This window comes from Camelina sativa, chromosome 16, assembly GCF_000633955.1.
Source record: "Camelina sativa cultivar DH55 chromosome 16, Cs, whole genome shotgun sequence".
Lineage (NCBI taxonomy): Eukaryota > Viridiplantae > Streptophyta > Magnoliopsida > Brassicales > Brassicaceae > Camelina > Camelina sativa.
In genome coordinates this window covers 6021701-6036681 of record NC_025700.1, presented here as the reverse complement: position 1 = coordinate 6036681, position 14981 = coordinate 6021701, and the positions used below count along the sequence as shown (strand labels likewise).

At 37.3% G+C, this 14981-nt stretch overlaps 4 protein-coding genes and 1 pseudogene across 4 annotated transcripts in view; 4 read left to right on the top strand and 1 right to left on the bottom strand.

Moving 5' to 3' along the window:
• Positions 1–1348, top strand: part of LOC104749958 (serine/arginine repetitive matrix protein 1-like) — a gene marked incomplete in the record, with an annotated part of 5418 nt that extends 4070 nt beyond the window's left edge. The window contains 4 exon segments of the mRNA XM_010471676.2: positions 1–152; positions 299–436; positions 525–1090; positions 1229–1348. Coding sequence (XP_010469978.1) covers positions 1–152; positions 299–436; positions 525–1090; positions 1229–1245 — 873 coding nt within the window.
• Positions 1178–3839, bottom strand: LOC104749959 (annotated as a pseudogene).
• Positions 5286–7193, top strand: LOC104749956 (tropinone reductase homolog At2g29260, chloroplastic). The gene is made up of 5 exons (XM_010471674.2): positions 5286–5602; positions 5720–5927; positions 6049–6265; positions 6392–6498; positions 6651–7193. Exons 1-5 carry the CDS (start codon positions 5382–5384, stop codon positions 6837–6839), a joined length of 942 nt encoding a protein of 313 aa, XP_010469976.1. The 5' UTR covers positions 5286–5381; the 3' UTR covers positions 6840–7193.
• On the top strand, positions 8024–9387 carry LOC104749957 (tropinone reductase homolog At2g29330-like). Its single transcript, XM_019238210.1, has 5 exons — positions 8024–8115; positions 8223–8430; positions 8511–8727; positions 8835–8941; positions 9034–9387. The coding sequence occupies exons 1-5, from the start codon at positions 8048–8050 to the stop codon at positions 9223–9225; spliced, it is 792 nt and encodes a 263-aa protein (XP_019093755.1). The 5' UTR covers positions 8024–8047; the 3' UTR covers positions 9226–9387.
• LOC104749955 (tropinone reductase homolog At2g29310-like) lies at positions 10632–13088 on the top strand. Its single transcript, XM_010471672.1, has 5 exons — positions 10632–10795; positions 10876–11083; positions 11183–11423; positions 11498–11604; positions 12821–13088. The coding sequence occupies exons 1-5, from the start codon at positions 10758–10760 to the stop codon at positions 13010–13012; spliced, it is 786 nt and encodes a 261-aa protein (XP_010469974.1). The 5' UTR covers positions 10632–10757; the 3' UTR covers positions 13013–13088.

The window sequence follows — 14981 nt, the reverse complement described above, 5'->3', positions numbered from 1 at the left end:
GCTGACAGACGTAGGAGACGGTCTCCATCCTCGAGTAGATCTCCTTCTAGGTCGTTCTCACCTCCTGTTCGCCGTAGATCTCCTTCTCCAAGTAGAAGAAGGCAACAGAGGGACAGAAGATCTCCTGGACATCCATCTGAAGAGCAAGATAGGTATGCTCTTGATGACTCCATTTATCATTTTATGTGCCAATGCCTTTTAAAATAAGGTGGTATAAACTGTTCTAAGTTACATGCAGATTCTTCTTATCAGTAGTTATTAACTCCTTGACCATCTTCTGCTTTCGCATTGTGTATAGAGAGGACGGGATTCAAAGTTCCAAGCTATTAAAGAGAACTGCAGTGCAGTTGCCTGATATTGATAAGAGGAAACAATTACCGGAAAAGGTGCCAGAAGTTAGGCGTGCAGAACATGTGAGGGAGCAAGAGAGAAAGAGGTGTGTTTTTTTCTTTTTCTTTTCCGTATGATTTTCTTTTGATTTCAGATTTTATGTTTTGATAAATGTTGTCTATTGAATTTCTTAGCAGTGATAAGATACCAGAGAGGCGTTCCAGTAGAACCCATGGTTCAGAGATGCCCCCAGTTTCACCTAAGGAATCGCTTAGAGTAGAAAATTCAGAAGGAAAGAGTCAGCCTCTTTCTAATAAGGTGAAGGGCAGTGATCAGGTTGAGAAAGAGGATAACAGCGACTTGGATGCAAACCTTTCCTCTGATTCTAAGGAAAATATCAGACATCATACTAAGGATAGAAAGAGAAGAAAGGAGAAAAGGTCTTCAAGGGAAGAAGTATCCTCAGATGATAAGGGCAGTTCTGATTCTGACCTGGAAGATAGGAAGGAGGCTAAAAGGAGGAGGAAGGAAGAAAAGAAAACGAGAAAGGAGGAGAAGAAACGCAAGCGAGAGGAGAGACGTCGTAAAAGGGAAGAACGTCGTGGTGGGAAGCTGAAACATAAGAATCAAGAGCATTCTGATACTTCAGAGGGCGATGAAGCTGAGACCTATCCTAAGAATAAAAAAGGGGAGTCAGATCCAAAGAGGCTTGAGATTGAGTTGCGAAACAAAGCACTCGAGTCACTGAAAGCAAAGAAGGGCATGAGCCACTAAATCCTTATCCACCTTTATTTGAACAGCTTTTTTAAGATACAATGCCATGCTAGATCTATCTTTTATGTGGTGCTTTTTCTTACGTGTTCCAAACTTTCTTATGTGGTCTGTTTGTTGGTGGCAGCAAAATTGGACAAGTGACAATTTCTCTGCTATTCTTGAGTGCAGACTTTATGCAGAGATTCATGGCTCATCTTCTGGTAATAGTTTCTTGCATTGAGTAGATTTTTATGACAATTTGGTATTGTCGCTGTCTGGAAATCATTATGTTTGAGTTGATAGAAGAATGTTCATGCTCCGTTTGCGGTTGCTTCTGGTACTACTAATGTTGTGGATAAATGAAATGCCATTTTGTACTGAAACTTGCTTGTACTCTGGGATTTTTTATAGATGAGTATAGTGTCAACTACAGGACTTGGTTAAGAAAGTGGCTATATAACAGATCCTCTCATTTGTGCCTAGATCCAGTCAGGTGAAGTGCATCAATCTCTTTTCCTACGATCAGATTTGTGGAACCGACTTTTCTGATCTCTATTTTGCTGTTTGTATACTGATGGGTGCATGTTGGGTTAACCATCTTTTTTGTTCTGCTTGAGTTATTTGTAAACGTATATGCAATTGCAAATTTTCTTCCCTTTTTAATCACGAAAACAATTTATTAGAACTTCGAAGCAAATATCTTACAGTATGGTACTTTAGATTTACATCATGTCTTGGTCCAATCATTCACACTACCAAAACGCAAACGCTTCAATAACAGTTGTGTTCGATATCACCTTTTTTTTTTTTTGTCAAAAGTTCGATATCACCTTATGAGTCGTTTTGAATGCTCTGTTAGACCCCATAGAAGAGATAGTCATCATGAGGGAGTTGTTCTGTACCGTCGAGAAACCGAAACACGTGCTTCATCATCGGCCTAACCTCTGGAGATTGGTTTGCACAGAGAAGTCCTGTTTTCAGAACCACTAACACTTCACGAGCCACCAAATGCTCTCGATTAATTCTTGTGTCGCATCTCTGTAACAGATCTCCATTCTTGAACCCTTGAAGCACCCAGTTCACTAAACTGATCTCTTGAGGAGGTTTTGTCGGCTCTATGGCTTTCCTTCCACAGACAATCTCCATCATTAACACCCCAAACTGAAAAACATCTGTGTCGCGTGTAGCTTTTCCCGTGTTGACTAGTTCTGGTGCCATGTGTCCCGTGGTGCTGTGTCTGCTTCCTTGTCCATAGTCTCCTAGTCGAGAGTTAAGCTCTTCGTCTAAGAGTACGTTGCTCGCTTTGACGTTTCCATGAACTAAGGGTTTTTGACCTTCGCCGTGAAGGTGTTGAAGCGCTGCCGCAATCCCCTTAATGATACAGAACCGGTCTGACCAGGTGAGAACTGGTCGGTCGTTGCTGAACAAGAACCGGTCTAAGCTACCGTTACAGACATACTCGTAACCAAGATACATCTCGTTTCCTTTGCTGCAGTAACCATGTAGATTAACAAGGTTTCTTTGTTTTGTCTTGGAGAACGCGTCGATCTCCGCTATTAAGGTTATCTTTTGTTGCCTTTTGGTACACGTAATTCTTTTCACGGCGATTATCTCTGTGGGAGCAAGCTGCCCTTTGTAGAAATTTCCATAGTTTCTTTCTCCCAAGAGTTTAGAGCTGTCGAAACCTCCGGTTGCACTTGAAATTTTTCTGGTGGGAGAATTTACGAGCACCTCCGGTAAAGAATATTTGCTTTCTACGAAACATCCAAAACCCTAAGAGAACTAGGATCATGATTGCACCTGTTGCTGATGCAGCGCAGATAATGATCAGCTTCGTGTTGTTCGAATCTTTTTTTACTGAGATTGGAGGACTCGGGGACGGAGACAATAGAGGCGGTGGGTCTGGAAGAGAAGGAAGCTTCGTGATATCAAAGTCTGGTGCGTTCCCCTCGATGCTGAAGCTCCAACCTAGAACCAGATGTGAGCTCGCTACAGTTCCGGTGGCCGCCGAGAATCCAACGTAATGTTCTTGGGAGAAAATCCCAAAAAGATTCAATTTTCTCGAGAGAAGAGGTGAACTTGGCTTTGGACGATCTAGAGGAGCCAATGTGACATTGAGCATCATCTCAATTGCGTTGTATTCAATCCAGACTCTAATTGGTTTACCACTCGCCAGCCTCAAGCTTATATTCTTGGCCTCTCGGTCATCAAAATATGCAGCCGGTGCAGACTCAATGGAGGTCACGCCGTTTAGGTCAATGCCAACATGGTTATCGTCAATATCTTTTAACTCAACGGCTTGCACAGTATCAAATTCAACTGCAAGAATGCGATTTAAGGAGTTTCCATTGTTGGAGGTGTTGAAGAGGCCCAGATAATTGCTTGGAAAAGCCCCGCTGAAGTCCATCGAGGGTGAAATGACGAAAGCTAAGCCGTGGCCTGGTGCGCCGGGTCCTTGAGTGATGGCAAAGACGAAACTTGTGGAGAAAGAAACTGAATTCGTGGAGTTAGAGTTTGACAAAGGTATGGGAAAGCCATGAAAAGCTTGACCTATTTGCCTCATCGAAGCGTTGGTCAACTCCAAGAGGCCACTGGGATAAACCTTGGAGGAGCCGAACTTGAGGAGATTAGCCTCGAGGAAGCCATGATTAAGAAAGTTGCTTTCTCGTTGACCTGAGACACAAGAAACTAGATATAATAGGAAGATTATTGTTAGAGTTATTGATTTGGAGGTAATCATCATAGATGGGGTTTTAGTGTTTGAAGTTACTTGTATCAATATATGTTCTTTGCTATCCTTTTTATAGCTTCAAAAATCTCTGACATTTTACATATTCAAACTATTTTTGTTTATACTAAGAAGTTATACAAACTTGAGTTGAGTATTTGACTTTCTATGAATATCCTTGAAAATTTCATTCGAACTTTCCTCAAAAATTCTTCTCTAATAAAAATAATTGCAACAATAATGTGGTCAGTGTACGAAGGCGTTGGCCATGGTGTTTGCCATTATCCAATATAAAAACGGATAAACATTCTTTGAAATTTAGTGATAAACAATATAATGAGCTTTTAATATTAATATTCATATTATACATTAACCAAAGAAATAAAATAAAGGAATATGTGCCAATAAATTAATAATTTTGAATCGAAGACGGAGACAAAGAAAAGAAAACTTGACCATTCAATTCTTAGTTTGGTTCGCATTGAACAAGGAACATTGTTGGAAACTCACAATCTCTTGAGTTTCAATTGCTATATATGAAGATGAAGAATTTGAAAAAGATGCTCATGGAGTCTATAAGTTTTCATTGTATAGATGTAGTCACATAAAGTTCCATGGATTATATAAATGAGAAAATTTCAACTTTCACTAAAAAACTATGTGTATTCAGCAATAAGTCATATATACATTTTGTTATACATTTTATTCAACAATACTAACTATTAATTAGTGTAAAGATGACAAACACATTTATTAGTTTAATTATACTAGAATGCAAAAATATTGTAGGATATTAATTTTCCAGGAAAGTACTATATACATGTTGTTAATCAAACGAATATTTCTCAAATCAGAAATTTTTAGTTTCAGTTTTACAAAAATGATCTAAGGGGTTGATTGCTTACCTAATTAATTTGCGTAATGGTTATAAATATTTACAAGCAAAACTAGGTACGAAAGTAGCTTGAAACTTAGAATTATATATACAGTATACCTATATATATATATAAGAATTGTTTTGGTATATTGAGAATAATCTCAACAAATAGTCATGATTTATGAGAAACAAATATGAATTTGTAAAATAACTAATCCAAGAGATAATAGTCTAATAAATTTTATTTTCAAAAAAAAGATTTTTTTTTTGGTTGGTAGACTAATCACATCAAATAAAATCTTAGCAAATAAAATTTGTCTATGTCCCATAAACATCACATAATTAAACAAAGAAATTGGAATCAATACAAGTATACAACAACAACTCCAAAGTGGAAACAAACAAAACAGGTCTATAGTTTCCACACACAAACCCTCTCTATAATCAAAAAAACCACTGAACCGTCAGATAAACCGAACAAAATCAATTTTGAAATTGAAAAGCAAAACCGAATTTAGTAAACCAGTACCATAATTTGAACGGTCCAAAAAGTATTGACCCCATCTCTCTCTCTCTCTTTCTGTGTGTTGACTTTGATTCCAATTTTCCAGTTTTCTACAGTTAGGCAAATGATGTCACATAAATACAGGTGAACACTTTGAAAAGCTGAAACATAAGCTCTGCTCTGAATCAATGGCTTCTCACTTGTACACAAATTCACCTCAAAACCTTCACTTTCTTGCTTATTCTTCTTCTTCTCCCTTTAAACCTCACTTGTACCTCTCTATCAAACGCATAAAACTACAACAATCCTCAGCATCTTCCGTTCAAGTCCGTTGCGCAACGCAGAGCTCTCAGAGATGGTCTCTACAGGGGAAATCTGCTCTTGTCACCGGCGGTACTCGCGGGATTGGGTTTGTCTCTCTCTCTCTCTCTCTCTCTCTCTCTCTTCACATATTTTTCCCAAATTTCAACAAGTGTGAGCCTTTAATCAAACGCGAATTCTCAGACGAGTATGTATTTAAGTACAGGCGTGCGATTGTGGAGGAACTTGCTGGTCTTGGAGCAGAGGTTCACACTTGTGCTCGTAATGAGAGCGAGATAGAGAATTGTTTGAGAGATTGGAACAGTTCTGGTTTACGAATTGCTGGCTCGGTTTGTGATGTCTCTGATCGAGCTCAGCGAGAGGCGTTGATGGAGACTGTGTCATCTGAATTTGACGGGAAGCTTCATATCCTTGTATGGTAACAATGTACATTGCTCTGAGATAATGCACATAAAGTGTTCGTAAGTTTGTCTCTGAGAAACAATTCTATTAAAAATAATAATATGTTGTTTTCAAAATTTTGATGCTTTTTAGGTGAACAATGTTGGGACAAACATTAGAAAACCAATGGTGGAGTTTACAGCTGGTGAATTTTCAACTCTCATGTCGACGAATTTTGAATCTGTTTTTCATTTATGCCAACTTGCTTATCCGCTTCTTAGAGCATCTGAGGCTGGGAGTGTTGTGTCAATCTCTTCTGTTTCTGGTTTTGTCTCGCTCAAGAATATGTCGGTACAGTCTGCAACAAAAGGTATTTAGTTTTGCTGGAAACAAAGAAATATATATTCTATTCAACTTTTACTAAGATGGTTTGATGCTATTAGGAGCAATAAACCAATAAGACTTTTGAATCTTTTTGTTTCCGTTTGTGTTTTAGGAGCAATCAATCAACTAACGCGAAGTTTGGCTTGCGAGTGGGCCAAGGACAATATAAGGATCAATGCTGTTGCCCCGTGGTATATCAAAACATCTATGGTGGAGCAAGTAATGTTTCTATGGTCTCATAAGCCTTACTTCTGTTTTGCAATTAAATATTAAGCTCTTGAAGCTGAAATTCAAAATGATAAAGACTAAGCTAATTTGTTTGTAACTTATCTAAGATAAGCTCGTTGATGATTCTTGTCTTTTGGTCTCAGGTCCTTAGCAACAAAGACTACCTAGAAGAAGTCTACTCAGTAACTCCTCTTGGTCGGCTTGGTGAACCGAGTGAGGTGTCTTCTGCAGTTGCTTTTTTATGCCTACCTGCATCTTCATATATTACAGGGCAGATTATTTGTGTTGATGGAGGAATGTCAATAAATGGTTTCTTCCCACAACATGACTAGGCCACTCTGTCGTTTTACTAGTTTCATTGGGATCCTTAGTTTATCTTGTTTCTCCCGTGAAAGACAGTTCTTCATATGAGACTTAGACAGCTTTCTGCCTTCTGCTCTACTGAGTATTTACGTTGTGCTACAAAAGCTACTGTTAGTGAAAAAGATAATTTAGCATCAGATGGCGGGATTAAGTCTATCAATTATAATTTTGTTTGTTCATGTGGTGGAAAGTTGTCGAGGAACTTTTCATGTCATGACTTTTATGATAACAAAAACTTATGTTTCGTGACTCGTCCATGAGTGTTCAGTGGATTGTATTCTGTGTCTTGAACCTGCACTCATACTATGTTTTTCCTTGATTCATCACAACTCCACTAACTAACAATGTAAGGCCAAAACTAAAAGTATCTCCTTAGTACTATGAATATAAATAAATATTTTATTACTACTCAATTTTAGCTTATGTGAAAATGTTTTACTTCCTCAGTGAGAAAGACTCAGAAGAAAAGGTGGTGACTGCCACTCATGGGGCTTGTTGGAATGGCTAATTAAGTCTCCTTTCTTGTGGTATTTCTCTGTCTTCCTGCAGCTTCATATATGCCACTGTCAACGGTTTCTTGTTTAGGTCTCTGCCTTAGAACACATATATGTAGTTTAGATAAGTTTCTTTCCATATTCTCTTGCAGTGCCATATGGATTGGATTGATTCGTCTTCTTCTTGTTATTCTCTATGGTCTGTTTCTTGAAGATTCTAAAATATATGCTTGTGGTGAATGAGTGTTCAATATCTAAATTCATTATCCACTTTGGCCAATACCTAATGGTGTGATCCGTTGTCTGGTTTGGTTTGAAATCTTAGGCCTTGAGGCAATTATTATTTGCCTCTGCTGATTTATTACAAAATGATGCAATATCCATATGTATTATATGGTGACAATGGTCCATTTCACTTAAAGAGCTATCATGGTATTGTCAGAATTGATGTCGAGAGATTTTTGTCCTCAGCATTGGTGTCAAAGGATGGTCCCTTTTTTTATTTACGTGTGAAACAAAGTATGCAGATGTCACTATAATAAGTTGGTCAAAGTTTATCATATTTTATGTTTTGTATGGATGCTTAATTATTGTTTCAATTTCAGTGATTTATCTTCATCCCATTTCCTAATTCCTATATATGATCTGTGGAATCTCTGGTTAGTGATAAGTCATAGATAATAATGGAAAGCAGCAGATGGAGTCTTCAAGGTATGACTGCTCTTGTGACTGGTGGAGCGGGAGGAATCGGGTTTGTCTTTCTTTTCTCTTTATCATATTCTTACCCTATTGTTCTGCTTCTATTTGACATCCAAAATGATCAAGACTTTAAGGAATTATGTTTGTGGAATTATTTAGGCATGCCATAGTAGAGGAGCTAGCCAGTTTTGGAGCCAAAATCCATGTATGCGACATATCTGAAACGCTGCTCAGAGAAAATTTAAGCGAATGGGAAAAGAGAGGGTTTCAAGTGAGTGGTTCAAAATGTGATGTATCCTCTCGTCTAGAGAGGGAAGCACTCATGCAAACCGTGTCCTCGCTGTTTGATGGCAAGCTCAACATTCTTGTAAGTAAATTTTTAATTCCGAGAAGCTAAGTTATTTGGAGTGAACATGATTGCTGTTTAACTCTTTTGATTCAACATAGGTGAACAACGCTGGTGCGATTCTCACAAAGCCAACTACAGAATATGTGGCAGATGATTTCTCCTTCCATATGTCAACAAATCTGGAGTCTGCTTACCATCTTAGCCAGCTTTCACATCCTCTCCTAAAGGCTTCAGGCTCTGGAAACATTGTTTTCATTTCCTCTATGGCAGGGGTTGTATCAATTAACTGTGGATCCATCTATGGTTTAACCAAAGGTACATAGATTGCTCCAAGTATTATTAGACGCATGCAGTTCATAGTAATACTAGATATGTGTTTCATTGTTAGAAATATACATGTGTTCTTCTGTGTGAATGTACAGGAGCTCTGAATCAGCTAGCAAGAAACTTGGCATGTGAATGGGCAAGAGATGGAATAAGAGCCAACGCTGTTGCTCCTAATTTTATCAACACTGCTCTGGCTCAACCTGTAATAAAGAAAAAGAACATAAATTTTTAACATTATTAGTGAAGTTAACATCGTCAATCCCTCTAATCATCTCTTAATTTTGTTTCTTGAAGTTTCTTGGTGACATCAATTACAGAGAGGCACTGTTTAGTAGAACTCCACTTGGTCGCGCGGGAGAACCAAGAGAGGTTGCATCACTTGTGGCTTTTTTGTGTCTACCTGCAGCTTCGTATATAACTGGTCAGACCATTTGTATTGATGGAGGCCTCACTGTAAATGGCTTCTCCTATCAACCACATGCTTGAGCCAGGTTTTCTCATTTGTATTGTTGTCCAATTGAAAACAATAAAACAAATAATAGCGTCGGTGCTAGTGCACAAAACATACAAGAGTCTTAAAACGTCATCTTCCCTTTTGGTACTATTATTATTATTAATTCAGTATCATACATCTTTGAAGTTTGTACCCAAAATATGCTAGTTTTGCCAGTTCCCTATTGTTATTTTGCTTATGAGAATGCAATCCTAATGTAAAACATACCATACTGGAGGAAGTAGCTGGTTTTTGGAACAAGCTCTCATGGTACTGTCGGAATTGATATGGAGAGACTTTTGTCCTCTGCATTGGGTGGTATTTTCCGCATTTTCCGCAAGTTATCACTATCACTAGGTGGCCAATGTTGATCACGTTTATGTTTACCATGCTGCTTAATTAATATATCCACCTAATTTACAAATGTTTTAGAGATCTATCTTCATCGGTTCATCCTCTGCTTAATTAATGTATCCACGTAATGATCCATCTTCATCCTATATATAAACTTTTGAGTCTCTGGTTTGTGATAAGTCATAGATAATGATGGGTAACAGCAGATGGTGTCTTTTAAAAAAGGCTGCTCTTATGAGTGGTGGAGCCAGTGGAATCGTGTTTGTCTTTCTTCTCTCTTTATCATATTTTTTTACCCTATCGCTCTGCTTCTATTTGATATCAAGAAAGGTCAAGATTTCAGTATACTACTTTGAAGATTAGTTCTAGTGGCATCCTACATAGAAAAGATTAGCATAATTAAGTTGTCAGATCCTAGACAACTTCTTTTGTATAGAGCAGCCTCTCTTAGCGTTGTAAATATTCATAGCATGAGAAAGAAATGAACTTTGGCAGGTTTGTAGTTGTAAATTTTTTACAGCAAATGAGATTTAAAGTCATACAATAAGTTAAGCTTTGAAAATTGAAACCTAACCATAAGAGCACAACTTGGACTCCAATAGAAACATATATGGTATCAAGCCCAAATACAGAAGAATGTGACATTACCGGTGTCTCTACTGTGAAAGAGCCATCACAAAACATCTATCAACAGGTGAATGCATATTAAAAGCTTAAATTTTCTTTCCTTGACTTATTCTCTGTGTTACAAAAGATCCATTATCATTCGCTGGGCTGAAAGTACGAGAGAAACATTTAACTAACTTTTCCATTGGAGAAAAAATGTCTTAATTACCAACTTTGAAGCTTATATTAAGTATGAAAATTACATTGACGAATAAAAAAAGTCGTAAGAAAAGTTTTACAAAAGAAACTAAGGGAGAAGAACCCTATGTCCCTATCCATGTGTTAAGACTTTTAGAACAAACTAGAATGTTGTCTCCGGACCACTCACTATATATATCTTAGACATTAAAAGAAAATATTTCCACCACAAAATTATAAACATATTCATTAATTCACACTTATGACTTATCTGATTCCAAATTCATTTTATACATAAAATCTGTGGCATTTCTGGACACTCAAGCTACGTACAAGAAAAATAGATAAAAGATGGAGTCTTCAAGGTATGACTGCTCTTGTGACCGGTGGCACTAAAGGAATCGGGTCAGTCCTCATCTTATATGCTCTTTTATTGTGTTGTGATATATACAAATAACTATGTTTACCTGTGAGATCATAAACAGAGAAGCTGTGGTGGAGGAACTATCTATGATGGGAGCAAGAGTCCACACATGTACCAGAGACGAAACTCAGCTTCAAGAACGCTTACGTGAGTGGCAAGAAAAAGGGTTTCGGGTCACCGCTTCTGTCTGCGAAGTTACTTCTCGTGACCAACGAGAGAAACTCATGGAAACTGTTTCATCCCTCTTCCAAGGAAAACTCAACATCCTCGTAAGCGTTCCTTCTCAGGCTTGTGATCTACAAGAACTAAATATATATATATATATATATATATATATATATATATATCTAAAGTGAACTCCGTAACAGATATATTATGGAAACGCCATATATGTTAATAACGTGGGTGTACTTCGTGGGAAGCCAACAACAGAATATGTGGAAGAAGATTTCTCTTTCCACATCTCAACAAATATGGAAGCTGCTTTCCATTTTAGCCAGCTTTCACATCCTCTCTTAAAGGCTTCAGGATTTGGAAGCATCGTCTTTGTTTCCTCTGTTACAGGGATTGTATCAGTTGAATGTGGATCCATTTATAGTCTAACGAAAGGTAACCACAGTTACTACTAGAGACGGTTCAATTTTGCATAACTGACTAATTAAGGAGTTTTATTTTTATTTCAGGAGCTTTGAATCAGCTAACGAGGAATTTGGCATGTGAATGGGCAAAAGAAGGCATAAGAGCCAACGCTGTTGCACCAAATATCATCAAGACTCCTCAGGCCGAATCTGTAATAAAAAAATTGAACTTTTGAAATAATGAGATGCGTGGTAGATCTACAGACTTATATGACAAATCTGTATGTGCGATACTTAACAGAGAGATGAAAGGATAGTGAAGAGACGACACAAGAGATTTGTTAACGGGTTCGGATAACCTACATCCCCGGGACCAAGTCCAGAATCATTCACTAGAATTAGAAAGCGAAAGTCACATTTGCCAATGGTATCTAGCACACACTTGTGCCTACCACTCTAATCTACATGAACTAAGGAACCACCACTCTTTGTCTTTTCTGAAAAGTGTGAACCTCTACAAAAACCACCAACAGATTCTCAATCTTGCTGGTGGGACAACACCACACACAACATGTGTGCTTCTCTCAATTTTAGGTCTAGGGTGCGTAAGCTCCTTCTTGCTACCACCTCTTCCTTTTATACCTCTTAGAGTTCTCCACAAACTCTAGGTTCCACAAACTTCTTCCTCTTGTCTTCTGGGTAAAAGCTTGTTCTCTTTTTGTCAACTTGACCCATGTCTTTGTACTGTTGTTCCTAACACATGCATGCCTTTTCTCTGACACAACCGCTCCACTGTTTGCTGCAATTTGAAGCTTTTCCGCTCTGTTGCACTACACAGCCACTGCACAATGTCTGCTCTGTTTTCACCTGTGTTGCACTACACAGTCACTCCATGTTGTCTGTTATGTTTTCTTCTGCGTTGCGATTCAAGTAAACTCAGCTGCTAAAACATGTTTCTGCTCTATTGTATTATGCAGCTGCTACCTCCTTTCTGCTCTGTTGTGCTTTGAGGTTTACTCAGCTGCTAATGGAAGACTTGTTCTCATGAGCTTAAAGCATAATTGGTTGAGCTCTCACTTCTTGGATCTTCTCAATAACACTCCAAGGTTCAACACGTCACTTCATTCCATGTGAGATTCTCTGATTCTCTATCTGATGAATCATTGCGTCTGTGTCTGTAGCTGGTTACACATGCTCCAGCTTGATCACTGCTTCTGTGTCTCAACATATGTTTGCGTCAGACTTGTTCACTGCATCTGTGTCTGTACTCTTGGTTGTATCAGGTTTACTCATTGCTTCTTGATCATCTCTCTTGTGTTGTATAACCAGTAACAACACCAATATATCTTCAACTTTTACATTTTATTTTGTGTGGATGTAAAAACCTCAATAATTCTCTAACAATTTTTCAATTTTGTATCCTTAAAGAATCTCAACAACGTCGGTTTCAAGGAGGGATTGTTCAGTAGAACTCCACTTGGTCGCGCTGGAGAGCGGAATGAAGTTGCATCATTAGTGGTCTTCTTGTGTCTACCTGCAGCTTCTTATATAATTGGTCAAACCATTTGTGTTGATGGAGGTCTCACTGTTAATGGATTCTCCTATAAGCCACATGCTTAAGAACGGGTCAAACTATTTGTATTGATGGACGTTTCACTGTTAATGACTTCTCTTATCAGCAACATTCTTGGGGATAGCTTGGCTGTGTTTTTCTCTAAATGTCTTAAAATCTCTAATGGCCTTGTAATCTAATAAAACTCTGCTCTATCAAATTTTATGGAAAAGGGTTTTAATGGTTCGGTATGTGATGCACATACTCTTGCCATGACACGGATGCAAATCGCCTCAACGATGTTCGATAGCAAGCTCAACAGTATTAAGTTAATCTTAATTTAAAGAAACCTTTTTTTTTAAAACACTACTCTTCATTAAAATAAGGGAAAATTGATTTAAAAGGACACTTTTGCTTCAATTTGTCCCATTATGCATTCTACGCTAAATTTGCCACTATGCCTAAATTACCCTTTAAAAAAATGAAACTAACTTTTAAGCAATTTTAAAATTTCAATCACCTAAAAACAAATTCTACAAATAAGAAAGAGGTTGCCATAAGGTGTTTTTGATGAAAATTTGATGTTTTAACATTGAAAAAAAATTATTCTGCAACATTTAGAATACATGTTCTACTAATTGTATATATTCTGAAGATATTAGATTATAAATTCTACATACTGTACATGTTCTAAAAAATGTAGATTACAAATTCTTCGCATTCTACTTGTTCTGAAAACTTTAGAATAAATATATCTTCTAAAACTTTTAGAAGTCGGATTTTGTATGTCTTCTACAGAAATTAGAATATATATTCTACACATAACTCTATATTCTACAAATTTTAGAATTTGTTTTCTTCACTTTATACATATTCTACTGAAGTCAGAATATGAAATCTACATTTTATCATGTGTCCTGCGAAAATTAGAACACTAATTCTACACTTTCCTCTATGTTCTTCATAATTTAGAAAGTATATTCTACACTATGTTAGACAAGGAAACTGAATCCGAAATTTAAGGAAACAAAATATTTACGTAATCCCGAAATTATGCTAATCAAATATATTCTTAAGATTACGTTCTAACATGTTTAGAAAACGTGTTCTGAAAACATTAAACCCCATTTTTAATCGATTTTGTTCAAGGTTTTTCAACATTTTCCAACCTAAATTTCATTCAAGAGTTCATTTTGCAGTATGTTGCAAATCTATGTAACATGTGGTGTATGGAGATGTATCGGCCAAAATGAATGGAGATTTATTGTTGATGAAGAAAAACGTGGGAGACTTCTTACTTTTCAAGCCAATTCAACTCTTGAAGAGCTAAAGATGATGGTTTTGGAAGACTATGAAATACAACAAAATATGGTTGATGTGGAATTTAGTTATTTACCCTTTGATCTCAGTGTTGATTCTCCTCCGGTTGTTATGATGAATGATCGCCAAGTGAAAAATTTTGTTGCTTATTGGAGAATGAAGAATAACATACGGTTGTGTGTGACGTTTAAAGCCACGGTGAATGATAGAAGCAATATTGATCTGAATAAGGAACCAAGCGATTCAAGTGAGGGAGGCGTTGACGTTCTTCTGCGTGAAAAGCTGCCAAAATTTGTGAGTAAAGCAAAACCGAATGATTCTAACTTCATAACTTCTAAGGACGCTGAAGTTGGTGCTAGATCTATGATGGTTGATTCTATGGTAAAGAAGGGACAATATTTCAAAAGCAAGGAAGCTTTACAGGCAAGTTTAGAAATTTTTGCGATGAAGTATAACTTCGATTACAGAGTTACTAAATCTGGTAGAAGATTTTGGTGTATACGCTGTATTGATAATGTTTGCAAATGGCATGTTCGTGCTGAGTGCTTCGAAGGGTCTACATGTTGGAAAATCATTCCTTTGTTAGATAGCATTAGAGAAATGTTAACCCGCTGGTTTTATGAGCGTAGGGCACAAAGTGAGCAGCAGAACGACCCTTTNTTGTTTTTTGCTTATTGGAGAATGAAGAATAACATACGGTTGTGTGTGACGTTTAAA